This window comes from Chiroxiphia lanceolata, chromosome 22 (genome assembly GCF_009829145.1).
Source record: "Chiroxiphia lanceolata isolate bChiLan1 chromosome 22, bChiLan1.pri, whole genome shotgun sequence".
Lineage (NCBI taxonomy): Eukaryota > Metazoa > Chordata > Aves > Passeriformes > Pipridae > Chiroxiphia > Chiroxiphia lanceolata.
The window spans coordinates 828,591-855,529 of record NC_045658.1 but is presented as its reverse complement, the minus strand read 5'-3'; the positions used below and the strand labels follow the sequence as shown (position 1 = coordinate 855,529).

General features: G+C 58.7%; 1 protein-coding gene across 4 annotated transcripts; it reads left to right on the top strand.

Moving 5' to 3' along the window:
* The first annotated feature begins 197 nt into the window (after positions 1-197).
* On the top strand, positions 198-26,587 carry CROCC (ciliary rootlet coiled-coil, rootletin). Of its 4 annotated transcripts, XM_032709203.1 has the most exons (34): positions 198-275; positions 2,643-2,782; positions 3,858-4,043; positions 4,129-4,212; positions 4,292-4,383; positions 4,956-5,121; positions 6,237-6,343; positions 6,427-6,633; positions 6,730-6,826; positions 6,901-6,996; positions 7,651-7,782; positions 7,852-8,051; positions 8,852-9,013; positions 9,454-9,598; positions 10,190-10,558; positions 11,156-11,349; positions 11,982-12,109; positions 13,027-13,178; positions 13,736-13,837; positions 13,908-14,042; positions 14,910-15,041; positions 15,107-15,345; positions 15,918-16,077; positions 16,201-16,368; positions 17,117-17,453; positions 18,039-18,166; positions 18,255-18,375; positions 19,827-19,981; positions 20,609-20,812; positions 21,321-21,497; positions 21,939-22,082; positions 23,901-24,017; positions 25,697-25,804; positions 25,874-26,587. In XM_032709203.1, the coding sequence occupies exons 2-34, from the start codon at positions 2,648-2,650 to the stop codon at positions 25,922-25,924; spliced, it is 5,130 nt and encodes a 1,709-aa protein (XP_032565094.1). In that variant the 5' UTR covers positions 198-275; positions 2,643-2,647; the 3' UTR covers positions 25,925-26,587. The 4 variants fall into 4 exon arrangements, with proteins under 4 accessions (XP_032565094.1, XP_032565093.1, XP_032565091.1 ...); XM_032709202.1 differs by having other exon boundaries at positions 25,703-26,587; XM_032709200.1 differs by having other exon boundaries at positions 25,697-26,587.
* Positions 26,588-26,939: the final 352 nt, after the last annotated feature.

Sequence of the window (26,939 nt, the reverse complement as noted above, 5' to 3'; positions counted from 1 at the left end):
AGGGTTTAAAGCTGGATCATCCCGAGTCCCGGCACATTCCCACATCCCGGGGGAGGGTTTAAAGCCGCTTCACCCCTTGGCAACCCCGGCTCGCTCCTCCCCGGAGCTTTTCCTGCCGGAGCGAACCCCGGGGCGTTAATGAGCTTAATGAACGCCGGGGCTTAACGAGGGGAGCGGCTGCCTCTTCCCAAGGAGCTCCGTTCCCTGCTGGAATCCCCATCCCGCCGCCGAGCCGGGACTTTCCCACCCGTTTTGCCCGCGGGAAGCGCCGGGGGGTTGGTATCTGTTTATATTTTCCTTCATTTTCCTCCTTCTCGCCGAGAGCCTCCGGCTGGGTTTATTTCCAAAGCCCGGGAATGCCGAGGGATATTTTTGGAGGAGGATCGTGGAATGTTGGTGTCGGAGGCGTTGGGACCCCCCCAGGAAGAGGAGGGTCCCCGCTCCCGCCGTCACGCAGGGAGGGGACGGCGGGATTTCGGGCTAATCCCGACCTCGCATCCGCTTTCCACTCCCACGAAAGGGGTGGAAACAGCCCAAAATCCCAGGAAAAGGGAGGTCGGGACAAAGAGGCCTCGCCGAGGGGGTGCCGAGGGCAACTTGGATGCTCCGGGAAGCCCGAGGCTGAGGTGGGGTCCCCGTGTCCCCCCTCGCGGAGCCGCGGAGCGGGAGCGCGGCATCGGGAATGGGAATGGGAATGGGAATGGCACCGGGAGTGGCGCCCGGGCATCGGGGTTGGGATAAAGGGGCCTTTTGTGCTGGGATTTGGGGTCGCGGCGGCGAATCGGGGCGGGTTTGGGGCTGCGAATACAAACGCGCGGCGGTTTTGGGGGTCACGGCTGGAAATCCCGCAGCGGTTTTGGGATCAGGAAGTGCCAAAATCTGCAGCAGTTTGGGGATTGTAACCGGGAATCTACAGCTCTGGGATAAGGAACTGCAAACCTGCGGCGGGTTTGGGATCACAAACGGGAACGTGCGGAGGTTGGGGGATCACAAATGCGAATTTTGGGGCAGTTTTGGGATTGCGGCTGTAAATCTGCAGCACTTTTGGGGTCACAAACACAAAGTTTCAGTGATTTTGTGATTGCAGCTGGAAGTCTGTTGAGGTTTTGGGATCACAAATGCAAATTTTGTGGCAGTTTTGGGATTGCAGCTGTAAATCTGCAGCACTTTTGTGATGCCAGCTGCAAATCTACAGTGGCTTTGGGATCACAAACAGGGATTTTTAGTGATTTTGGGACCCCAACTGTAAATCTGCAGCAGTTTTGTGATTGTAACTGGAAATCTGTAGAGTTTTTGGGATCATATTTGCAGGTTTGTGGCAGTTTTGTGATTGCAACTATGAAACTGCAGTGGTTTTGTGATAGGAACTGCAAATCTGTGGTGGGTTTGGGATCACAAACAGGGATTTGTGGAGATTTTGGGATCACAAATGCAAATTTTGTGGCAGTTTTGGGGCTGCAGCTGTAAATCTGCAGCATTTTTGGGGACTGCAACTGGAAATGAGCAGTTTTGGGGATCATAAGTGCAATTTTGTGACAGTTTTCTGACTGCAATTATAAATCTGCAGCGGGTTTTGTGATTTTTAACTCCAGATCTGCAGCAGTTTTGGGATCACAAACAGAAATTTGCAGTGTTTGGGGATCATAAATGCAGATTTCTGACAGTTTTGGGATTGCAACTCTAAATGTGCAGTGGTTTTGCTGTCAGAAACAGGAATTTGCAGTGGTTTTGGGATAATAAATGCAAGTTTGGGATGGTTTTATGATCGCAACTCTAAATCTGCAGCGCTTCTTGATAGGAACTGCAAATCTGCAGCGGGTTTGGGATCACAAATGGGAATTTTTAGTGACTTTGGGATCCCAACTGTAAATCTGCAGCATTTCTGTGATCCCAGCTGCAAATCTGCAGAGTTTTTGGCATCATTAAGTGCAAATTGGTGACAGTTTTGTGATTGCAGCTACAAATCTGCAGTGGTTTCATGATCACAGACGTGATTTCGCAGCAGTTTCGTGATCATAAATGTAAATTTTATGGCAGTTTGGTGATTGCAACTATAAATCTGCAGCACTTCTGTGATCCCAGCTGCAGATCTTAGTGGGTCTGGGGCCACAGACAGGAATTTGCAGCGGTTTTGGGATCATAAGTGTGAATTTGTGGCACTTCGGTGGTCGCAGCTGCGACTCTGGCGCAGTTTTGCCGTCACAGACGTGACCCTGCAGCAGTTTGGGGATCCCAAACATGTTTGCAGCTGTTTTGCCATCACAGCTGCTGAGCTGCAGCCCTTTTGTGATGGATTTGCAGCGGTTTTGTGGTCCCAAACACAAATTTTCAGTGGTTCTGTGAGCGCAGCTCCGAGTCTGCAGCGGCTTTGAGGGTCTGAGCGTGGGTCTGAGCGTGGCAACTGCGAGTTTTCAGAGGCTTTGAGACCACAACTGTGCATTTCCAGCAGTCCTCCCATCCCAAAGGGCATCCCTCGGCACGGCCAAGCTGTGGGAGGGAGGTGTTTCCAGCCCGGGGGGGTCAAACTGCTCCCGGAGCGTGGGGGAGGCGCAGCCCCTTCCCGAGGGAACGAGGCAGCTCCGGGAGCAAAGGGGGCCTTGGCTCCGTCCTGGGGCTGGATCCCATCCGGCCCTATCCCGCAGGGGCCATGTCCTCGCTGCTGTCCCTCCAGGAGGAGAACAGGATCCTGCAGCAGGAGCTGTCCCGGGTGGAGGATCTGCTGGCCCAGAGCCGGGCGGAGCGCGATGAGTTGGCCATCAAGTACAACGCCATCAGCGAGAGGGTGGGGCACCAAACCCCGCCCTTCTGACCCCAAACCCCACCTTTGTAACCCCAAACCCCACCTTTGTAACCCCAAACCCGCCTTTCTGACCCCAAACCCACCTTTGTAACCCCAGACTCACCTTTGTAACCCCAAACCCGCCTTTCTGACCCCAAACCCACCTTTGTAACCCCAAACCCACCTTTGTAACCCCAAACCCGCCCTTCTAACCCCAAACCTGCCCTTCTAACCCCAAACTTGCCTTTTTAACCCCAAACCCACCTTTTTAACCCAAACCTCACCTTTCTAACCCCAACCCCCCCCTTTTAACCCCAACCTCCCCTTTTAATCCCACCCCCACCTTTTTAACCTCAAAGCCATGTTTTTAACCCCAACCCCCCCTTTCTAACCCCAAACCCAGGGCTGTACAACCCCCACCCTCGGCATTCCCTGCTCCCGAGGTGCCGTTGTGGTGGGAATTGCGGTGCCGGCGTGTCCGGACCCGTCCTGGCTCGCCAGGGCTCGTCCCGTGGGAAGCACAAAGCATCCCCCTCCTCCCTCCCGGTTTTGTTGGTGCTGCCGCTTTTTGGGAAGCAGCTCCCCCACCGGTGCATTCCTTTGCCAAGGAAACCGGGAATTCAAAAGGGCTTTGACCCTTCCAGTGCTGAGAGCGGCTCCTGGGAGACCCGAATTGAGGGGGGAATGGAATTTTGGAAGAAATCCCTCTGTCTGGGCCTGGTTATGAACAGAACCCCAACATCAGGAAAATATCCCCTGGGAATTGTCCCTCCCACCCTCGATCCATTGGGCACAGGCCAAGATGGGGCTGAGCCCCCACACAGAGAGTTGGGTTAGTTTGGAAAGCACCCCAAAACTTCCCATCCCTCCCCTCCCTGGGCGTGCAAAGAGGGTGGGAAGCTGGGATTTGGGGGGGAAGGCGGAATTTGGGGGGGAAGGTGGGATTTGTTGGGGGTTTGGCTGTGGCTCTCCAGGATTTGCTGTGGGACCCCCCGGCTTTTCTGGGATGTGGTGAGTGACGCCCGGGGGTGCCGGGGGGTGCCGGGGGGTGCCAGCCCGTATCCCACCCCTCTCCCAGCTGGAGCAATCCCTGCGCACGGAGGCGGGAGAGCGGGAAGCGGCCGAGAGCCGGAGCCTGGCCCAGCACAACATCGAGCTCCGGAGGCTCCTGGAGGAGGAACAAGCCGCCTACAAGCGGAAGCTCCAAGCCTACCAGGAGGGGCAGCAGAGACAGGCCCAGCTCGTGCAGAAGCTCCAGGCCAAGGTAAATCCTTCCCGGGGGGAGCAGGGACAGCCTGGGAGCCCCCCCGGGTGTCACCCCCCCGGTGCCACCCCCTGTCCCCCCGCAGGTGCTGCAGTACAAGAAGAAATGTGGGGAAGTGGAGCAGCAGCTGCTGGAGAAGGCGACAGAGCTGGAGCAGGAGAGGCTGACGGTGAGGGAGGGGCCCTGGGGGATGTCCTGCCCCCAACCCCCCCCAGATCGAGGTGGTGGTGAGCGGGATGTTCCCACAGATCCAGCTGGATGCCAGCGGCTCCCAACCGGAGGAGGAGAGCAGCAACGAGCTGGAGAACGCCCTGATCCGGCTGGAAGAGGAGCAGCAGAGGTGAGCGGGATCCCTGGAGGGATGGGGGGATTCCCAGGAGGGGGATTCCCAGGAGGGGGACACTCCAGACACGGTGACCCCCCATCCCAGGAGCAGCAAAGGTGAGTGGGATCCTCAGGAAGGTGTGGGGATTGCCAGGAGGGGGATCCCCTCCATTTCCTCCATCCCAGGAGCGCAGAGGTGAGTGGGATCCTTGGGGAGGTTTGGGGATTCCCAGGAGGGGGATCCCCTCCATCCCAAGAGCAGCAGAGGTGAGTGGGGATCCTTGGGAGTTGGGGAGATTTCCAGGGGGATGCTCCGGCCATTCCACCCATCCCAGGAGCAGCAGAGGTGAGCAGGATCCCTGGGGAAAATGTGGGAGTTCCTGGGGGAATGTTCCATCCATGCATCCATCCCCTCCCTCCCCATCCCAGAAGCAGCAGAGTGGGGGTCCCTGGGGAGGTGTGGGCATTCCAGGTGGGATGCTCCACAGGTCCCTGTGTCCCATCCCAGAAGCAGCAGAGTGGGGATCCCTGGGGAGGTGTGGGCATTCCCAGTGGGATGCTCCATGCGTCCCTGTGTCCCCATCCCAGGAGCAGCAGCCTGGTGCAGGTGAACTCGATGCTGCGGGAGCAGCTGGAACAGGCCAACGCGGCCAACGCGGCGCTGAGCGAGGACATCCGGAAGCTCACGGCAGACTGGGCACGGAGCAGGGATGAGCTGGAGCAGAGGGAGGCCGAGTGGAGGCGCGAGGAGGAGGTCCGGGGGGCCCTGGAATGTGGGGGGAGGCAGGGATCCATCAGGGAGGGCTGTGAGGCAGAGGGATGTGGCTTGGAAAGGGATGCGGGATCACAGAGAGGGATGGAGGGTCTTGTGGGACGTTCCATTTGGGAGCACAGGGGATGTGGCACATGATGGGAAAGGGATATAATGCAGGGATGTATCATGGAAAGGGATGCAGGACCACTGGGAGGGATGTGGGACCACAGGGGATGCAACAAAGAAAATTTGGGAGTGCAGGGGAGGTGGCACATGATGGGGAGGGAATATGAGTCAGAGGGAAGCATCATGGAAAGTCTCTGGGACCACCAGGAGGGGTGCAGGGTCATGGGGGATATTACATGGAGAAGAATTTGGGAGTGCAGGGGATGTGGCTTGTGATGAGAAGGGGATATAATGCAGGGGTGCCTCATGGAAAGGGATGCAGGACCACCTGGAGGGATGTTGCACGGGGATGTGGCTTATTGTAGGAAGGGGGCTATAATGTGGGGATACCTCATGGAAAGGGGTGCAGGACCAGCAGGAGGGATGGGGGACCATGAGGGCTGTGACATGGAAGGGGATACAGGAGCACCCGGAGGGGTACAGGACTATGGGGGATGTTGCATGGAGAAGGCTTTGGGGGTGCAGAGGATGTGGCTTGTGGTGGGAAAGGAATATGAGTCAGAAGGAAGCGTCATGGAAAGTCTCCAGGACCACCTGGAGACTCCTGCACCAGGAAGGGTGCAGGGTCATGAGGGTTGTTGCCTGGAGAAGAACTTGGGGATGTGACGTGTGATGGGAAGGGGCTGTGAGGCAGAAGGATGCAGGGATGCACCAAGGAAAACGATATAGGACCACTAGGAGGGATGTGGGGCCACGGGGAATGCTGCACAGAGAAGGATTTGGGGGTACAGGGGATGTGGGACACGATGGGGAGGGGATGCCAGGCAGGGGGATGTGTCCCCATCCCTCTCTGTGCCCGAGGGAATTGGGGCGGGGGGGGGGCGGTGCACCACCGCGGGGTGATGGGCGTGGCCAGGGGGGATATTTGGGAATTTGGGGAGCGTGGTGGGTCTCCCAGCGGGCACCGACCCCCCTCTACCCTCCCGCAGTCCTTCAACGCCTACTTCAGCACGGAGCACAGCCGGCTCCTGACTCTCTGGAGGCAGGTGGTGGCTCTGCGGCGGCACTTCGGGGACATGAAATCCAGCACCGAGAGGTCAGCGGGGGATCCCGGCCGGGGGGGCGATCCCTGGGGGTTCCCGAGGGCCTCCGGCTGCCCCCCCGCATCTCCCCCCGCAGGGACCTGTCGGAGCTGGGCCACGAGGTGTCCCGGGCGGGCCGCGCCGCCCACGCCGCCTGCCTGGCCCTGGGGGCCAACCTGCGCCTGGCCGAGAGCCAGGAGGGAGCGGCGCGGGAGCGGCGGGAGCTGCGCCTGGCACAGCTGGAGGAGCAGCTGGCGGCGCGGGCACGGGATGCCGACCTGGAGAAATCCGCCCTGGGAGCCAAGTAGGGAGGGTCCGGGGGGGTTCGGGGGGTTCGGGGGTGGCAGGGGCGGCTGCGGAGACCGCGGCGCTTCCCGGCGCTTCCCGGCGTGTGCCGCAGGCTGGAGGAGATGACGGCGGCGCTGGAGCGGCGGCGGGGCGAGGACGAGGAGAGGGAGCGGGCGGTGCAGGCGCTGACCCTGCAGCTGCGGGAGCTGGTGGGTGCGGCTCGGGGGCGCTGGGCTCGGGGGGTGAGCCGGGACCGGCCCCTGATGCCCGGGGGTGTTTCCAGGAGGCCGCGCGCGCCCGGGAGCCGCCGCCGGAGGAGGTGCAGGCGCTGCGCTCGGAGCTGGAGCTGCTCCGCCACACCCTGCACGACGTCACCCAGGTGCTGGGGACAGCCCGGCCCTGCCTCGGTTTCCCCTTTCCCACCTCAGTTTCCCTATCCCTTGACTCAGTTTTCCCCTTCCTTGACTCAGTTTCCCTCTTTCCTTGACTCAGTTTCTGCTTTCCTGTCTCAGTTTCCCCTTTCCCATCTGAGTTTTCCCATCCCTTGACTTTGTATCCCCCTTCCTCAGTTTCTGCTTTTCTTGACACAATTTCCCCTTTCCTTCACTCGTCTTCCCCTTCCTTCCCCACCTCAGTTTCCCCTTTCCCGCCTCAGCTTCCCCATCCCATGACTCCATTTCCCCCTCTCTGCTTCAGTTTTGCCTTCCCTTGACTCAGTTCCCCCTTTCCTGCCTCAGTTTTCCCTTTCACACCCCTGTTTCCCCTTCCCTTGATTCCGTTTCCCTTATTTCAGTTTCCCCTTTCCCGCCTCAGTTTCCTCTTTCCTGCCTCTGTTTTCCCTTTCCCGCCTCAGTTTTCGCTTTCCCACCTCTGTTTCCCCTTCCCTTGATTCCCTATCTCTTTCCCTTTTCTCATTTCATTTCCCCCTTTCCCGCCTCGGTTTTCCCTTTCCCGCCCCAGTTTCCCCTTCCCTGCCCGCTGTCCCGCCGCAGTTCCCGGTGTTCCCGCTCCAGCGGCTCCGTGTGTCCCGCAGGCGGTGCTGGCCGATGACCCCGCGTCCCCCCCAGTGCCCGGCGCGGTGTCGCCGCCGTGTCCCGCCGTGCCCCCTGCCCTGTCCCCCGGCGCCGTTCGCTCCTGGCTGGTCCGGCGGCGGGCGGAGCTGACGGTGAGCGGGGCAGGAGGAGGAGGAGGGAGGCTGAGGATGATGCCGGGGCTGAGCCCTTTCCCGGCGCAGGAAGCGCGGAGCCAGGCGGAGCAGGGCCGGGAAGTGGCCGCGGGGCTGCGGCGGGAGCTGCGGGACAGCGAGGGGCGGCTGGAGGCGCTGGAAAAGCGGCTGGAGCAGCTCCGGGCAGAGACCGGGAACTGCCGCCGGGAGCGGGACGAGGCGCTGCGGGAGGGACTCGGGATGAGGGCGCGGAACGAGGAGCTGCGGAGGTACCGGGGGAGGGAGAGAGGAGGGGGTGATGGATGAGGGACGGATGAGGGATGGAGGGACAGAGGGATGAATGGATGGACAGATGATGGACAGATGGAGGGACAGATAATGGAGGGATGGATGGATGATGGATGGAGGGACGGAGGGATGGATGGATGGACAGATGATGGACGGATGGAGAGACAGATGGACGGAGGGATGGACAGATAATGGAGGGATGGATGAAGGGATAGAGGGAGGGACGGATGGACAGATGGGTGTTCCCAGCTCCAGCCAGGCCAGCCCGGCTGTGCCTGTGCCTGTGTCTGTGTGTCCATCTGTCCCTGTGCTTGAGTCCATGTGTCAGTCTGTCCCTGTGCATCCTTGTGTCTCTCCCTGTACTTGTGTCCATGTGTCCATCTATCCTTGTGCTTGTATCCATGTGTCTTGTCTATCTGTCCATCCGTCCCTATCCATCCATCCCTATCCATCTATCCTCCGTGTCCATCCATCCATCCACCCATCCATCCATCCATTCACCCATCCATCCCCCGTGTCCATCTGTCCATCCATCCGTCCATCCACCCTTGTTCCTCTGTCCCTCCACCTACTCTGTGTCTGTCTGTCTGTCCATCCATCCATCTATCCATCCATCCACTCATCCACGTCCATTTGTCCATCCATCCACCCCCTGTGGCCATCTCTCCATCCATCCACCCCGTGTCCGTCTGTCCATCCATCCCCCCCGCCATGTCTGTCTCTCTGTCCATCCGCCCGTCCATGCCCACCCCTCCTCCTGCCGTGTCCGTGTGTCCGTCAGGGAGCTGGAGCGGGCGGAGGCGGCGCTGGCAGTGGAGCAGCAGCGGGCGGGAGCTCTGGAGCAGGAGCGGGCGCAGCTCCAGCACCAGAACGAGGGGCTCGAGGATTCCCGGGATGAGGCTGCCCGGGATGCCCAGAGCGCCCGGGAGCAGCTGGAGCACAGGTGGGGACTGGGGGCACAGGGGGTGCAGGGGGGCACAGGGGGGTTCAGGGGGCAGAGGTTGGTGTTGGGGGGCACAGGTGAGTTCAGGGGGGCACAGACGGGTGCAGGGGGGCATGGGAGGGGCTGGGGGGCACAGTTTGGTGTCGGGGGGCACAGGTGAGTGCAGGGGGGCACAGGTGGGTTCGGGGGGCAGAGGTTGGTGCAGGGGGACACAGATTGGTGTTGGGGGCCACAGGTGAGTTCGGGGGGGCACAGGTTGGTGCAGAGGGGCACAGGGGGGTTCAGGGGGGCACAGGTTGGTGCAGGGTGGGGGTGGGCGCTGCAGTGTCCCCCACCCCCAGGGGCTGCTCCTCGAGCGCAGTGAGTGCCCCAAAGCCCCCCCGGATGGGTTCTGCCCCCCCGCCGTGGGTGCTGAGCCTCCCTGCCCCCGTGGTGCCCAGCCAGCGGCAGCTGGAGGAGCTGGAGGCGCAGCGGGCGCGGGCGCAGCGGGAGCTGCTGGAGGCGCGGGAGGAGCGGAGCCGGGCGGAGCTGCAGGCGGAGCTGGCACGGGGAGAGCGGGACGTGCTGGCACAGGCGCTGGGAAAGGTGGGCACCCCCAAACCCCAGCACCCACGGGGGGTCTGTCCCATTGCAGCGGGTGCCCCCAATGGACAGAGGTGCATTCCCATGGATAGAGATGCATCCCTATGGATAGAGGTGCATTCCCATGGATAGAGGTGCCCCTCACGGATAGAGGTGCATCCCTATGGATAGAGGTGCATCCCCCTGGATAGAGGTGCACCCCTATGCAGCAGGTGAATTCCCACGGATGCAGGTGGCAGGGATGCCACCCCTGCAGCTGGTGCCCCCCCCGCCTCAGTTTACCCTGTGCATGTTCTCCACACCTCTGAGTCACCCCTGGCACCCTCCCAGTGACGCCTGGCACCCTCCCAGTGACACCTGGCACCCTCCCAGTCATCCCATGCCCCCTTCCCTCTCCTCCCAGTGACCCCTGACACCCTCCCAGTGACCGACCCCCTGTACCCTCCCCACCCCTCCCAGTCGCCCCTGACACCCTCCCAGTGACCCCCTGTACCCTCCCCACCCCTCCCAGTCGCCCTTGACACCCTCCCAGTGCCCCCCGTGCCCCCGTTGCCCCCCGTTGCCGCCGTGCCCACCCGTTGCCCGCCGTGGCAGGCACAGGGCAGCTGCGGGGAGCTGGCCCTGGCACAGCGGGCGGCGGAATCCGAGGAATGCCGGCTGCGGGACGCCCTGGCCAAGACCTCAGAGCTGGCGTCGGGGCTGGCGCGGGAGAAGGCGGAGCTGTGCCGGCGGCTGGAGCGGCTGGAGCAGGAGCGGGAGCGCGGGCGGCTGCGGACGCGGGAGCTGCTGCGGGAGCTGGCACAGCTCCGGGCGCGGCTGGAGCGCGGGCGCCGCGCCGGGATCCTGGAGCGGCAGGGCCTGGAGCGGGCCCGGAGCGCGGCGCTGGAGGGATCCCGGGGCGTGCGGGCGGAGCTGCGGGCGCTGCGCCAGGAACACCTTCGGCTGCGCCAGCACCTGGCACAGGCGGGCACCGGGAGGGGGCACTGGGAGCGGTGGGGGGTGACTGGGAGGGGTGAGGGGTCCATGAGGTGGGAACTGGTGATCCCTGGTGGTCCGTGTGTGTGATAACTGGTGGTCTGTGAGGGGTCACTGGTGTACCCTGGGGTGCACCTGGGGGTCCCTGAGGGGTAACTGCTTGTCCATGAGGGGTAACTGGTGGTCCCTGTGTGGTAACTGGTGCTCTATGGGGGGTAACTGATGGTCCCTGTGATACTTGGTGGTCCCTGTGGTGTTCCCACTGTTCCCCACGGTACCCGGTGTTCCCAGTGGTCCTGGCATTTCCCCATGGTCCCAGTGTTTCCCATGGTACCCGGTATTCCCATAGTCCCGGTGTTCCCGGTGGTCCTGGTGCTACACGTGGTCCCAGTGCTCCCTATGATCCCAGTATTCCCATGGTCCCGGTGCTCTCTGTGATCCTGATATTCCCATGGTCCCAATGCTCCCCATGGTCCCGGTATTCCTGTAGTCCTGGTGCTCCCTGTGGTCCCGTTGCGCCCTGTGATCCTGATATTCCCTTGGTCCCTTGGGTTGCTCCCCGTGATCCCGGTGTTCCCGGCACAGGCTTTGCAGGCCCAGGGCACGGCGGGCGAGGCGCTGGCGCGGGCGCGGGCGGAGCAGGAGCAGCTGCGGGCAGAGCAGGAGCGGCTGAGCCGGAGCCACGCGGAGCTGGCCCAGGACAGCGCCGGGCTGGCCGTGCAGCTCGCCATGGCACAGCGGCACGGGCAGGAGTGCCACAGGGAGGCACAGGGGCTCAGGTGGGATGGGATGGCATGGGAAGGGTCTGGGCTCAGGTGGGATGGGATGGCATGGGATGGGATGGGTGGGAGGGTCTGGGCTCAGGTGGGACGGGATGGGATGGGATGGGATGGGATGGGATGGGATGGGTGGGAGGCGTCTGAGCTCAGGTGGGTGCTGGGATGGGGGAACTTCTGGGTCCAGGTGGAATGGGGTAGTTCTGAATTCAGGTGGGACTGGGATGGGTGGGGAGTTCCAGGCTCAGGCAGGTGCTGGGGTGGAGGGGGTTCCTGGCTCAGTGGAATGGGGGGGTTTTGGGCTCAGGTGGGTGCCAGGATTGGGAAAGTGCTGGGCCCAGGTGGGATGGGGTGGTTCTGGTCTCAGGTGGGTGCCTGGATGGATACGGGGGTTCTGGGCTCAGGTGGATGCTGGGATTGGGGAAGTTCTGGGCTCAGGTGGGATGGGAGGTTCCAGGTTCAGGTGGGTGCTGAGATTAATGGGAGGGTTCTGGGCTCAGTGGGGTGGGGGGTTCTAATCTCAGGTGGGTGCTGGGATGGATGGGAGGGTTCTGGGCTCAGGTGGGTGCTGGGTGGGGATGAGGGTGCCAGGGCAGCTCCCCCAGCCTGTCCTGGCAGCGTTCCTGGCATTCCAGGTCGGAGAAGGAGGGGCTGGAGAGCAGCATGTTCCAGCTGCAGGCACAGCTGGCCCAGCTCCAGGCCCAGAACCAGCAGCTGGAGAGCGAGGGCCGGACGCTGCTCCAGGCCAAGGAGGCGCTGGAGGGTGAGGGGGTCCGACCACGGGGCTGTCCCACCACTGACCATCCCTTTCCATCCCCATCCCCATCCTCATCCTCAGCTGTCTCTATTCATCCCCATCCATCCCCATTCCCATCCCAATCTTCATCCTCATCCCCATCCATCCTCATTACCAGCCCCCTTTATCCTCATCCCGATCCATTTGTATCTTCATCTTTATCCTCATCCCAGTCTTCATCTTCGCCCCCACCCATCCAGAACTTCATCCTCATCCCCGTCTTCATCCTCATCTGGCTGCATCCATCCCCATCCTCATCCTCATTCCCATCCATCCCCACCCTCATCCTCATTCCTATCCATCCCTGTCCTCATCCCCATTCCCATCCATCCCCCTCTTCACCTTCATCCTCTTCATCCCCATCCCCGTCCTCATCCCCATCTTCATCCTCAGCCCCATCCACCTATCCCCACTGATGGAGGGTGTCCCCTGGGGGGGTTTCCGCTGCTGAGGGTGTCCCCACTAACTGGGGGGGTGTTCCCTCTTATGGGAAGGGTCCCCATAAGGCCGAGGGGGTTGTTCCCACTGACTGGGAGTGTCCCCACTGATGGGAGTGTCCCCTCTTGGGGGGGGGTCTCCACTGACTGGGGGGATCCCTGCTGATAAGAAGGGTGGTCCCCACTGATGGGGTGTGTCCCCTGGGGGTGTCCCCACAGACGGAGAGTGTCCCCACTGATGGATGGTGTCCCCACTGAACAGGGGTGTCCCCCCTGAATGGATGGGGTGTCCCCATCGACTGGGGGTGTCCCCACTGATGGGGGTTGTCCTCTGTAGGGTGTCCCCATTGACTGGGGGTGTCCCCACTGACCTGGGAGGTGTCCCTGCTTTTCTGGGGGGTTTCCTCTCTCTTGGGGGTGTCCCCCCTGATGGGGGTGTCCCCCCAGCCGAGCTGGGGGTGTCACGGCAGGAGCGGGCGCAGGAGCTGCGGTGCCGGCGCCGGGCGGTGGCGGCGGCCGAGGCGGCCGCGGTGACGGTGACCCTGCGGAGCGCCCGCAACGCCCACCGGGACCAGCTGGAGCAGCTCCAGCGCCACAAGGTGGGAGCTGCGGAGGGGGAAATGGAACTGTGGGGTGCACTGCTGATTTCTGGGGGTTTTGGGGTGATCCGGCAGGCGACAGTGATTGTTGGGGTGTGGTGATGTTGTTGGGACACGATGTTGGTTATTGGGGAGCAGTGTTGGTTTTTGGGGTGCATTGTAGATATTTGACATGTGTGCTGGTTGTTGGGGCACAGCAGTGATTTTGGGGGTTCACTGGTGTTCTGGGGGGTTTGTTCATGATTTTTGGGGGTCACTGGAGATTTTGAGGGTTCGCCAGTGATTATGGGGTTTGTTCATGATTTCTGGAGTTCACTGGTAATTTTGGGGTTCACTGGTGATTTTTTGGGTTTGTTCATGATTTCTGGGTGATTGTTGGTGTTCCCTGGTGATTGTGGGTGTTCCCTGGTGCTGTTGGTGTTCCCTGGTAATGGTGGGTGTTCCCTGGTGCTGTTGGTGTTCCCTGGTAATGGTTGGTGTTCCCTGATGCTGTTGGTGTTCCCTGGTGCTGTTGATGTTCCCTGGTGATGGCTGATGTTCCTGGGTGCTGTTCCCAGGAGGAGCTGGAGGCCGAGCGGGGCCGGCTGATGCAGGAGCAGGACGAGCTGGTGGCCGAGCTGGCGGCGCTGCGGCAGCAGCACCAGAGCGAGAAGCAGCAGGTGGGTGTCCCTGGCGTCCCCCCGACCCTGTCCCTGCTCTGTGCCCCCCGGCTGAGCCGTGCCCCCCCAGGCCCTGGCCCTGCAGGAGGAGGAGAGGGTGGCCCTGGCAGAGACGCTGGCGGGGCTCCAGCGGAGCCTGGACGAGGCCACGGCTGAGCTGGAGCAGCAGCGGAGAGAGGTCACCACCCACCAGGAGAAGGAGCAGGTGGGTTTGGGGGGCTCCTGGCCCCCCCCCCAGAATGGCACAGAGCCCAGTGTGTCCCCCACTGCAAGCTCCATGCTGGGCTGTCCCCGCTCATGTCAACCCCCAAAGCTGAAGTGTCCCCTCCCATTGCAGCCCCTGTGCCTGGGGGTCCTCCGTGGCCCCCCCATTGAGTCCCCTCATGTCTGGGCACTCCCCCATGCGTGGTTGTTGCCTGTGGTCCCCCACTGCAGCCCCCATTCCTGGGTATCCCTTCTACTGCCACCCCTGATACCTGAACACCCCCTTACTGCAGCCCCCCCATGCCTGGGCACCTCCCCATTGCAACCCCCCCTGCCTGAGTCACACCCCCACCATTGCAAGACCCCCCTAGTGACCCCCCTTTTGCAGCCCCCCAATTTCAAGCCCCCATCTCCCCATTGCATCCCCTCAGCAATGGGGCTGCTCAGCTGTGGTACCTGAGCCTGCTCACCCCATCCCTGCACCATCCCCATTACACCCCCTCCCTGGAACCCCATCCCCATTTTACTCCTTGTCCAGAACCCCATTCCCATTGCATCCTTCTCTGGGGCCTCATCCCCACTGCACCCCTCTCCATGCCCCCATTCCCATTGTACTCTTTCTCTGTGCCCCCATCCCCATTCCACCCCCTCTCCATGCCCCCATCCCCATTCCACCCCCCCTCCATGCCCCCATCCCACCCCCTCTCCTTGCCCCCATACCCATTGCACCCCTCCCTCCTTGCCCCCATCCCCTTTGTACTCCCCTCTCGTTGCCCTCATCCCCGTTGCACTCCTCTCCGTGCCCCCATCCCCCTTTCCCCGGCCCCCCAGCCCGGTGCGGGGTCTCAGGGTGTCCTTGTCCCCGCAGTCCCTGTGCTCAGAGCTGCTCTCGCTGCGGGCGCGGGCGGAGGCGGCGGCTCAGACCCATGAGAGGGAGGCGCGGGCGCTCCGGGACCAGGCGGCGGCGGCGGCGAAGCAGCGGGACAGTGCCCTGCGGGAGGTGACCCCCGTCCCGAGCCCCCCCGTCCCTGGACCCCCGGGCCCCCCCTGACGGCCCCGTTTTAGGCGGAGGAGGCGCGGGCGCAGCTGCGCTCGGCGGCGGAGGCGCGGGCAGCCGGCCGGAGGGAGCTGCTGGAAGCGCAGCGGGACGCCCGGGAGAGCCGGGAAGGGCGGGATGCGGAGCGGAGGCAGGCGCAGGAGGCGCGCAGGGCCCTGGGCGACGAGGCCAGGGAGAAGGAGACCCTGCGCCGCTCCAACGAGGAGCTGCGGGCGGCCCTGCGGAGAGCGGAGGGGGAGCGCATCAGGTCAGGGCCGGGGGGGCACGGGGGGCACAAAGTGGGGTGCGGAGGGGATGGAGCACCTTGGAGGGTGATCCTCGGGGTGGGCGTGAGGATCAGGACACAGGAATGCTCCAGTTGGGATGGGGCAATGCTCCAGGTCCGGGTGACACTCAGGACAAGGGGATGGAAGTTTGGGGATGGGGAGATGCTCGGGATGAGGGGAAGCAGGAGCTGGGAGGTGCAGGAGTTGGGGAGATACTCGGGATGAGGGGAAGCGCGAGCTGGGAGGTGCAGGGGTGACGCAGCACCTTGGAGGGTGATCCCCGGGGTGAGGGTAAGGATCAGGACACAGGGATGTCCAGTTGGGACGGAACAATTGCTCTAGGTCTGGATGCCACTCGGGACAAGGGGATGGAAATCTGGGGATGGGGGGACTCGATGGGGGGATACCCAGGATGGGGGGACAGCCCGGATGGGGACAGCTTGGAGTGGGATATGCCTGGCTCAGACAGGGCGATGCTCAGGACGCTGCTGGGCCGGGGGGATGCTGGGACCCCCTGGGAGGTGCTTCCAGCCCCTGCTCCCGCTTCCCGCAGCCTGAAGCGCTCCGGGGAGGACAAGGAGCAGCGGCTGGCGCTGCTGGAGGCGGGGCGGGCGGCGGCCGAGCGGGAGGTGACGGAGCTGCGGGCGGCGCTGCGGGACCTGGAGCGCGGCCGCCTGGACGCCCGCCGGGAGCTGCAGGAGCTGCGCCGGCAGGTCCGGGGGCAGGAGGAGGAGGAGGAGGAGGAGGAGGAGGAGGAGGAGGAGGAGGAGGGTTGTGAGGACCCCCCAAGCCATTCGGAGTGTCCCCAAGCCGCCCCCCGTCCCCTCCCGGGCCAGGTGAAGGACCTGGACAGCGAGAACAGCCGGCGGAGCAGGGAGGTGGGAGAGCTGCAGGCGCGCGTGGAGTTGGAGGAGCAGCGGGAGGAGCGGAGCCGCCGCGAAGCCTTCGACCTCAGGAGGAGGGTGGCGGAGAGCGAGGCCGATACGGAGGCTGCCAGGAAGGAGGTGAGGGGTCCCCAAGGATCCCCAGGACCCCGTTGCTTGGTGCCCCACACCTCAAAGTATCCCTGTCCCCCCCCGGCTGTGTGTCCAGAGGTGTTGCTGTCCCCTCACCCCACAGCTCGGTGCCTGCTGTCCCCAGTCACCCCGTCACCCCATAACTGGTATCCCGTGTCCCTGAGTGTGCCTGGGTGTCCCTGTCACCCCACCATTCCATCCCCTGCATCCCTGCAGGTTCCTGTATCCCATTGCTCCATTCTTGGAGGGTCTCCTATCACTCCATCCCCTCAGTCTCCCTCACCCTGTGCTCCATCCCTTGTATCCCCATCACCCTGTTACTGTGTTCCCTGCATCCCTGGGGTCCCCCATTACTCCATCCTCTGCATCCCTGGACTTCCCTATCAACCCATTGCTCCATCCCCTTCATCCATGGGGTCCCCCATCACCCCATTGCACCATCTTCTGCATTCTTAGGGATCCCTCATAATCCCATTGCTCCATCTCTTAGGGTCAAAATCACCCCACTGCTCCATGCTCTGCATCCCTGGAGTCCCCCCTCATCCTATTGCTCCATCCCTGGGGTCCCCCCTTATCCTATTGCTCCATCCCTGGGGTCCCCCCTCCCCCATTGCTCCATCCCCCGCATCCTTAGGGGTCCCCCACCCCACCACTCCCCCCCTTGCCTCTCCCTCACCCCGCCCTCCACCCCTGTCCCACCCCCTGTCCCATCGCCCCTTCGCTCCCGCTCCCGCAGCTCCAGCAGCTCCAGCAGCGCCTGGCGGAGGCGGAGGCGGAATTCCGGCAGCGGGAGAAGGAGCTGGCGCGGAGCCTGGAGGAGGCTCGCGGCAACGAGAAGAAGCTGCTGGCGGACTCCCGGAACCTGCAGCTGAAGGTGGAGGCGGCGCGGGGCGAAGTGTCCGAGCTGAGCCTGCGGCTGAGCGCTGCCCAGGGCCGGGCCCAGGGGCTGGAGGCGGAGCTGGCCCGGGGCGAGGAGCTGCGCCGGGCGGCCGAGTCCCGGCTGGGCGGGCTCCAGGCGGCCCTACGGAGAACCGTGGGCATGGCCCGGGCCCGGCCCGCCCCCCCGGCCCCCGGTGAGAGCCCCGGGGCTGCGACAGGGCTGGGGAAGAGGGGTGTGTCCTGCGGCGGGCACTGTGTCACTGGGGTTACCCATCAGTCAACCCACTGCTCCATGCTCTGCTTCCCTGCGGATCCCCATCTCCCCACTGCTCCATGCACTGCTTCCCTGGGGATTCCCCATCACTCTGTTACTCCATCCTCTACTTCCCTGTGGTTGCCCATCATCCCATTGCTCCATCCCTGGGGATCCTCCATGCCCAGTTATTCTATCCCCTGCATCCCTGGGGTCTCCTATTCCTCCATTCCCTGCATCCTGGGGTCACCCATCACCCCATTGCTCCATCCCTGGGAGTCTCCCATACACCACTGCTCTGTCCCCTGCATCACCAGGGTCCCACATATCCCACTGCTCCCTTCTCTGCAGCCCTGGGGTCTCCAATTGCTCTGTTCCCTGCATCCTTGGGGTCCCTCCCACCCCATTGCCTCATCCTTACATCCCTGGGGTCCATCCCCCTCCCCCTCACATCCTGCCCCGGGTGCTGCTCCCGCTGTCCCCATTCCCGGTGTTTGTCCCCATTCCCGCTGTTTGTCCCACCCAGGCGGGGCCCCAGAGGGGTCAGGAAGCCCCGGCTCCTCCCCGGAGCCCGACCCCGCATCCGATCCCGAGGCGGCGCGGGCGGCCCTGCGGGAATTCCTGCGGGAGCTGCAGGAGGCGCAGCGGGAGCGGGTACATCCCCCTTCTCCTCCCTCCCCCCCGCTGGGAAAGGGGATTTTTATCCCAAAAATCCCCTTTCCCAGCCCATTCCCGCCCCCAGGAGGAGCTGCGCGTGCAGGTCGGGAGCCTGGGCCGGCGCCTGGCGGAGGCGGAGCAGGATCGGGATAACGCCAATTCCCGGGCACAGCAGCTCCAGAAGCTCATGGAAGAGAGCGAGGAAGGTGATGGGGGTGATGGGATTTTTTGGGTGAGGTTTGGGGTGATTTGGCCTGTGCTGGACCCTTTTGGGGGAAGCTGAGGCACGGGGAGGGCGATGGTGCCGCCCAGACTGGAGGGTGGTCCCTGGGATTCCCCCCCCCCATGGCTCCAAAATCCTGGGAAAATGGGTGAAACCTCCGGTGCAAACATCAGGAACCCCAGTAAAACTGGTACAACTGGGAAAAGTCCCCCTGCATCTCCTGTAAACCCCAGTGTAGCTGGTAAAAACCTCCATATATACCCCATAAACCCCAATAACATGGGTAAAACCCTCCTGGATCCCCCATAAACTCCAGTAAAACTGGTAAAAACCTCCATATATACCCCATAAACCTCAATAACATGGGTAAAACCCTCCTGGATCCCTTATAAACTCCAGTAAAACTGGAAAAAACCTTCCTACATCCCCTCTAAACCACAATAAAATGGTTAAAACCCTTCTGGATTCCCCATAAACTCCAGTAAAACTGGTAAAAACCTTCCTATGTCCCCTCTAAACCCCAATAAAATGGGTAAGGCCCCTCCTCATCCTCCACAAATCCCAGTAAAACTGGTGAACTCCCCTGTGGATCCCATGTAAAACCCAGTAAAACTGGTGAACCCCTCCGTGCAGACTCCATGAATCCCAGTGAAGTGGGTAAAACTCCAGTGCAGGCCCCATAAATCCCAGTAAAACTGGTCACACCTGCTCTGGATCCCACATAAACCCCAGTAAAACTGGTAAATGTCCCCTGTATTTCCTGTAAACCCCAATAAAAGTGGTAAAACCCCCAGAGCAAACTTCATAAATCCCAATAAAACTGGTAAAACCCCTGTGCATTCCCCATAAACTGCAGTAAAACTGGTAAACTTCCCTATGGATCCCATGTAAATCCCAGTAAAACTGGGAAACCTGCTGTGCAATCTCCATAAATCCCAATAAAATGGGTAAAACCCCTGTGCATCCCTCTTAGACCCCAGTGAACCCTTCCTACATCCCCCATAAGCCCCAATAAAACTGGTGAAAGCCCTTTGCATCCCACACCCACCCCGGTAAAACCGGGAAGTGCCCCAAGCAAACTCCATAAATCCCAGTAAAGTGGGTGAACCCCCCCCGAACCTCCCATAAACCCCAGTAAAACTGGTAAACCCCACTATGAATCCCCTGTAAATCCCAGGGAAACTGGTAAAACCCCCCTGTGCAGGCACTGTAAATCCCAGGAAAATGGGTAAATCCCCCCTGCAATTCCCATAAACCCCAGTAAAACCCTTCTGCATTCCCATAAACCCCAGTAAACCCTCTCTTTGTCCCCCATAACCCCCAGTAAACCCCTAACCCCCTCTGGATCCCCTGTAAATCCCAGGAAAACCAGCGGACATCCCATTCCCGCCCGTTTTCCTGCTGAAGGCGGGGGGGGGGGCTGTGCCTTCCCAGGGCGCCGGGGGGACCTGAGCAGCTCCCAGGCCACGCTCCTGCTCCAGGAGGAGACCCTGCGCCAATCCCAGCGGGAACGCCACGAGCTCCGGGACAAGGTGGCGGCGCTGGAGCGGAGCCTCCGCAATTCTGAGCGGGAATGCCGGGCAGCACAGGTGGGCATTGCCATGAACCTCCATATCCAACTGGGAATTCTGGGCAACCCAGGTGGGCATTGCCACAAACCCCCACTTCCAAATGGGAATGCCGGGCAGCACAGGTGGGCATCCCCGTGTCCCTCTGCTTCCAAGTGGGAATTCTGGGTGGCCCAGGTGGGCATTGCCACAAACTTCCATATCCAAGTGGGAATTTTGGCAGCCCAGGTGGGCATTCCCACATCACTTCCAAGTGGGAATGATGTGCAACCCAGGTGGGCATTGCCACATCTTCATCCTCCATTAATCCCAGTAAACCTGGTGAACTCCCCTATGGATCCCATGTAAATCCCAGTAAAACTGGTGAACACCCTGTGCAGGCTCCAGAAATCCCAGTAAAACTGATAAAACCCGCTGTGCAAACTCCATGAATCCCAATGAAGTGGGATTCCAAGTGGGAATGCCAGGCAGCCCAGGTGGGCATTACCACAAACCTCCATATGCAAGTGGGAATTCTGGGCAGCCCAAGTGGGCATTCCCACATAGCTTCCAAGTGGGAATGCTGCGGGCATTGCCAGGTGGGCACGGCCACGTACCCGGCCCATCCCAGCTCCAGGCCGGCATTCCGGAGCCCTTCCCACCCCGCAGGAGCGGCTGAGCGCGGCCCGGGCCGGGGGGGCCGAGCTCCTGGATGCCAAGCGGCGCCTGGAAGCGCTGGAGAGCCGGAGCTGCCGCCTGGAGCTGCAGCGGCGGGTGCTGGAGGGGGAGCTGGGCCGGGCCCGGCGGGCACTGGGAGAGCGGGAAGCGGAGGCCAAGGAGGCCAAGGAACGGGCGGAGCTGCTCCAGAAACAGGTGTGGCCCCGATGCCGGGAAATCCCAGAGACAGCTGTGGCACCGATCCCGGGAAATCCCACCGCCCAGTTGATGAATCCAGTCCCCCCAGTTCCCCCTTAACCCCTCCCAGTTCCCCCAACCTTTCTCACAGTTCTCCATTTCTCCCGAACTCTTTCCAGTCCCTCCAGTTCCTGCTCAACTCCATCCCAGTCTCCCCAGTTTCCCCCGAATCTCCTCCCAGTTCCCCCTAGTTGTCCCTGAACCCCCTCACAGTTTGTCCCAGACCCCTTCCCAGCCCCCCAGTTCCCCCCATGCCCCTTCCCATTTCCCTCTGAACCCTTTCCAAGTCCCCCCTTCCCCCTGACGCCCCTCCCAGTTACCCCAGTTCCTCCTGAGCCCCCTCCCTGTTCTCCCTGTATCCCCTCCCAGTCCCCCTGAACCTTTTCCCAGTTCCCTAGTTTGCCCTGAACCCTCTCCCAGTCCCCCCAGTTCCCCCTGACCCCACTGCTGTGGTGTTGGGGTGCAGCTGGCCCAGAGTGAGCAGCGTTCCAGCACATTCCAGCTGCTCAGTGCCCCGCTGGAGAGCGATTCCAAGGATTCTCCGAGCACTCCCTCCATGTCCGATGGTTCCCTGCTCCAGGAGCGGCTCCAGCAGCTCCAGAGCGCCCTGACCGCCGGAGAGCTGGACCGGAGGGGGCTCCAGGTGGGATGAGAACCCTGGGGGGGACACGGGGTGGGGGGACACAGAGGGGTCCCCACAGGGGATCTCAGGAGTGTCCTGGTGTCCCAGGAGGGGCTGGGGGTGGGAGGGACATCCTGGTGGGATGGATATTCCGGTGTCCCGCAGGAGGGGCTGGAGGTGGGATGGAGATCCCGGTGGGATGGAGATCCCGGTGTCCTGCAGGAGGGGCTGGAGGTGGGATGGATGGAAATCCTGGTGGGATGGAGATCCCGGTGTCCCGCAGGAGGGGCTGGAGGTGGGATGGATGGAAATCCTGGTGGGATGGAGATCCCAGTGTCCCGCAGGAGGGGCTGGAGGTGGGATGGATGGAGATCCTGGTGGGATGGAGATCCCAGTGTCCCGCAGGAGGGGCTGGAGGTGGGATGGAGTTCCTGGTGGGATGGAGATCCCGGTGTCCCGCAGGAGGGGCTGGAGGTGGCGCGGCGGGCGCTGGCGGAGGCGCGGCAGGAGAAGGGAATGCTGCGGGAGCAGCTGCAGGGAATGCGGGAGCAGCGGGAGGAGCTGCAGCGCTCCAGGGACTGGCTGGAGGAACAACTCCGGCTGCGGGTGAGGGGGACCCCAAATTCCCTGACCTTTGACCCCGGGCAGGACCCTCTCAGCACCTCGTGCACCCCCCTTGCATCAACTCCCAACCCCCCCTTGCCCCCATGCACCCCACTATATATAATATATAATATATAATATATAATATATAATATATAATATATAATATATAATATATAATATATAATATATTATATATTATATATTATATATTATATATTATATATTATATATTATATAATGTAATATAGTATGACATAATATAATATATATCATATAGTATATATTATATATAAATATAGATCATTTAGTATATATTATTATATATTATAAAACATATATAACAGTAATAAATATAAATATATTATGTAATTATATATTATATCTTTAGAGTTATATTATATGTAATATATAGTATATTTTCTATAGTTATATAGCATATTTAAAATATGTATTTTATAGAAATACACACACTGTATAAACACTATCTATGGTACTATGCATATCATTATAAATTATTTTTGTCTGTTTATATTATATATTTTCTGGTTCTGTGTATGTTTATCTAAAAATATAATACGTGTATATATAATTTATAAAATATAAATTTATTAATATTATAGTGATATATAATATTGTAACTATATATTTTTAGATATAATTATATAGTTACATATTTTTCATATCTATTTAGAGACATACTTTTCTGGTTTATATGGTTTTATGTATTATACATGTTTCTATATATGATGGCTTTGGGTATATATTTATTAATATCTATTGACATCTATATTTTCCATTTTATATGTTTTCGTATATTATATGTATTTTAATACTTATTTTCATATATATCTTCTGCTTTTATATAAGTTTTTATATACATATTTTAATACCTATAGATATTACACTTTTATATATTATATATATATTACTATTTACATCCATATATTCCATTTTCTAGGTTTTATATATTATACGTATATTAATACCCATATTTATGATGTTTACATATCTTACACATACTTTAATATCTGTATTCTAATATAATAATATTAATATAATATAATTAATATAATATAATAATATAATTATATTCTATATTAATATCTATGTACGTATATATTTTCTGGGTTTATATACATTTTAATATATTATACATAATATATATTCTAGATAATATATGTAATATATAATACATATATATACTATATATTTATATATATAGTACATATATATACTATATAATACATATTATAGGCTATATATTATTATATATACTAATAATATGCACTATTATTATATATTATTATGTTTTATATATTATTATATAATATATAATATATAGGATATATAATATTATGTCATATTGTATAATATTATATATAATGTTGTATAATATTATAAAATATTATTTTAATATGTATTATGTGTAATATTATATATAATATATGATATAGTAATATAATATATTATTATATATTATATTACTATATAGCATATATACTATATGCTATATAATATATTATGGGGGTTATATACCTTTTATGTATCATACATAATATATAATATATATAAAATATATATAAAATACATATATAACATAATATATATAAAATTATATGTAATATAATATATTGTATATGATATATAATATAATATATATAATTATATATAATGTAATATATGTTTTATATATATACACAATTTTATATATATATATTTTATATGTATAAATAATCATGTGTTTTACAGATGGTTTGATATATTCTGTCTGTTTTCCAACCCCTGCTTTTTGCACAACTGTCTGTATTCTGTCCGCAGGTGCAGCGGGAGCAGCCGGATTCCCGGGATGAGCCCCTCTCGGCGGGGCTGGATCGGTCCCTGGGCAGAGCCGAGCGGGAGCTGGGCCAGGCTCGGACACGACTGCGGGAGCTGCGGGTGGGTCACCCTGCCCTGGTCAGGGGGGCACCTCGGGGGGCTGCCCCACAGCCCGGGGCCTGGAGCGGGATGGGATGGCATGGCATGGCATGGCATGGCATGGCATGGGATGGCATGGCATGGCATGGGATGGGATGGCATGGGATGGGATGGCATGGCATGGCATGGCATGGGATGGCATGGGATGGGATGGCATGGCATGGCATGGCATGGCATGGCATGGGATGGGATGGCATGGCATGGCATGGCATGGCATGGCATGGCATGGCATGGCATGGCATGGGATGGCATGGCATGGCATGGCATGGGATGGCATGGCATGGCATGGCATGGCATGGGATGGCATGGCATGGCATGGGATGGGATGGCATGGGATGGGATGGGATGGGATGGCATGGCATGGCATGGCATGGCATGGCATGGCATGGGATGGGATGGCATGGCATGGGATGGCATGGGATGGGATGGCATGGCATGGCATGGCATGGGATGGCATGGGATGGGATGGCATGGCATGGGATGGGATGGGATGGGATGGCATGGCATGGCATGGCATGGCATGGCATGGCATGGGATGGCACGGCATGGCATGGGATGGCATGGCATGGCATGGGATGACATGGGATGGCATGGCATGGCATGGCATGGCATGGCATGGGATGGCATGGGATGGGATGGCTTGGGATGGGATGGGATGGCATGGGATGGGATGGGATGGAATGGCATGGCATGGCATGGCATGGGATGGGATGGCATGGGATGGGATGGCATGGGATGGGATGGGATGGGATGGGATGGGATGGGATGGGCTGCTCCTTCGGGAGCTCATCCTGCCTGGAAGGATGCTGGGGTGGCACTGGGCTCTTCCCGTTTCGGGAAGGATGCTGGTGCTTGCACTGGGATGGCACTGGGCTCATCCCAGCTGGAAGGGAGATGCTGGTTGGCACTGGGAGTTTGCTGAGCAGCTTTTGGGGCTCCTCCCTTCCTGGCAGGATGCTGCGGCTGGTACTGGGATGGGGGTGTTTATGGGGCCCTTCCCAGCTCCGGGAGACACGGGTGCTGGTACTGGGATGGGGCTGGGCTCTTCCTTGGGCTTATCCCATTTTGGGAGGGTGCTGGTGCTTGGACTGGGATGGGGCTGATGCTGGTTTTGGACCTTGCACTGGGATGGCACTGGGGTGGTTTTTTGGGGTGCTTCCCAGCTCCAGGGAATGCTGGTGCTGGTCCTGGGATGATGCTGGGCTCATCCCAACTGGAAAGGAGGTGCTGCTGCTGGTACTGGGTGGCACTGCGATTGTTCATGGGGCCCTTCCCAGCTCTGGGAGACACTGGTGCTCGCACTGGGATGGTGCTGGGCTCTTCCCTGGGCTCATCCCATCTGAGAGATGCTGGGATGGCACTGGGTTCATCCCACATTGAAGGGACATACTGGTACTAGGATGACCCTGGGCTCTCCTGGGGCTCATCCCAGCTGGAAGGGAGGTGCTGGAGCTGGTCCTGGGATGGCACTGGGTTTGCTTTTTGGGAGCACTTCCCAGCTCTGGGAGACACTGGATCTGGTCCTGGGATGGTGCTGGGCTCTTCCCTGGGCTCAGCACATTTTGGGAAGGTGCTGTGCTTGCCCTGGGGGGTGCTGGGCTGTTTTTGGGGTGCCCTCTCAGTTTTGGGGTGTTGTCCAGGCGCAGGTGTCGGCGCTGGAGCTCCACTCTGCTCCCGGCCCGGGATCGTCCCTGGAGCTGCAGCGGGAGCTGGAGCGGCTGCGGATCGGGCCCAGCCTGGAGGAGCAGGTGAGGGGACACCCTCCGGGGGGACACTGTCCCCTCCTGCCGCCCTCCAACCTCCCCCATTCCTGGCAGATCGCGCTGCTGAAGGAGCAGGAGCTCCAGCGTCACCCACCCGGGATTTAGGGACATCCCGGGACACGCGCAGGGACCGGCACGGCCCGTGGAGGAGGGGGATCCATCCCCATCCCAAATCCACAGCAGGGACCAGCACAGCCCATGGAGGAGGGGGATCCATCCCCATCCCAAATCCACAGCAGGGACCGGCACAGCCCATGGAGGAGGGGGATCCATCCCCATCCCAAATCCACAGCAGGGACTGGCACAGCTCATTCCATGGATGAAGGGGATCCATCCCCATTCCTGCTCCGAACCCGCAGCGATTTTTGCCTCCAAAACTGCACTTTTCCAATGAGATGACCAAACTTGTCTATTTTTGATACAATTTGGGGCCTGTTGGATGGTTTTCCCATTTTCCTATTGCTTTTTTTAACAAAAAAAAGGGAAATATTCCCTGTTTTTAGTGCCAGAAGAACCAACTGGTTTATTCCCACTCACCACATCCTACTTTTTCCCCTTTTTCTAATACAAAACTCCCTGGATTGGTGCTTTTGAAGGCTTTTTTTAGCACATAGTGGGATTTTTTTACGGTTGTTTTTGGAACTGGGGGTTTTTACTGGTGCTATGGGGCAGCTCGAGGTTGGAAAACCCGCTGGAATTGAGGTGGTGGCTTCGAGTGCCCCCCGATCCTTGGCATTCCTGGCACAAATAAAGGTGGAGAAATCCAGACTGGGAGCTCTGAGGGAATTTTTTTGGGGTAGGTTTGGCAATTTGGGACATCCAAATGTGGGGCTGGTGGGGCACCAGGGTTGAGTCGGGTCCCTAAATAATAATAATAATAACAATAACAATAACAATAACAATAACAATAACAATAACAATAATAATAATAAATCAAAATAATAAATAACTGAATCAATGATAAGAAGTATTAATAAATAGCAAGTGATGATAATAACTGCCCCTATAGATTAGAAGTACACCCTATAGATGGGAGATACACCCCACAGAGGAGAAGTACATCCTATAAATGGGAAATACACCTTATAAATGGGAAATGCACCCTATAGAGGGGAAATAC

Excerpts from the sequence above, each read along its gene's own strand:
- CROCC (XM_032709200.1), top strand. The coding sequence starts at position 2,648 with ATGTCCTCGCTGCTGTCCCTCCAGGAGGAGAACAGGATCCTGCAGCAG. Across the intron at positions 9,014-9,453 it reads CGGGAGCAGCTGGAGCACAG|CCAGCGGCAGCTGGAGGAGC; the intron begins GTGGGGACTGGG and ends CGTGGTGCCCAG. Across the intron at positions 21,498-21,938 it reads TGGACCGGAGGGGGCTCCAG|GAGGGGCTGGAGGTGGCGCG; the intron begins GTGGGATGAGAA and ends GGTGTCCCGCAG.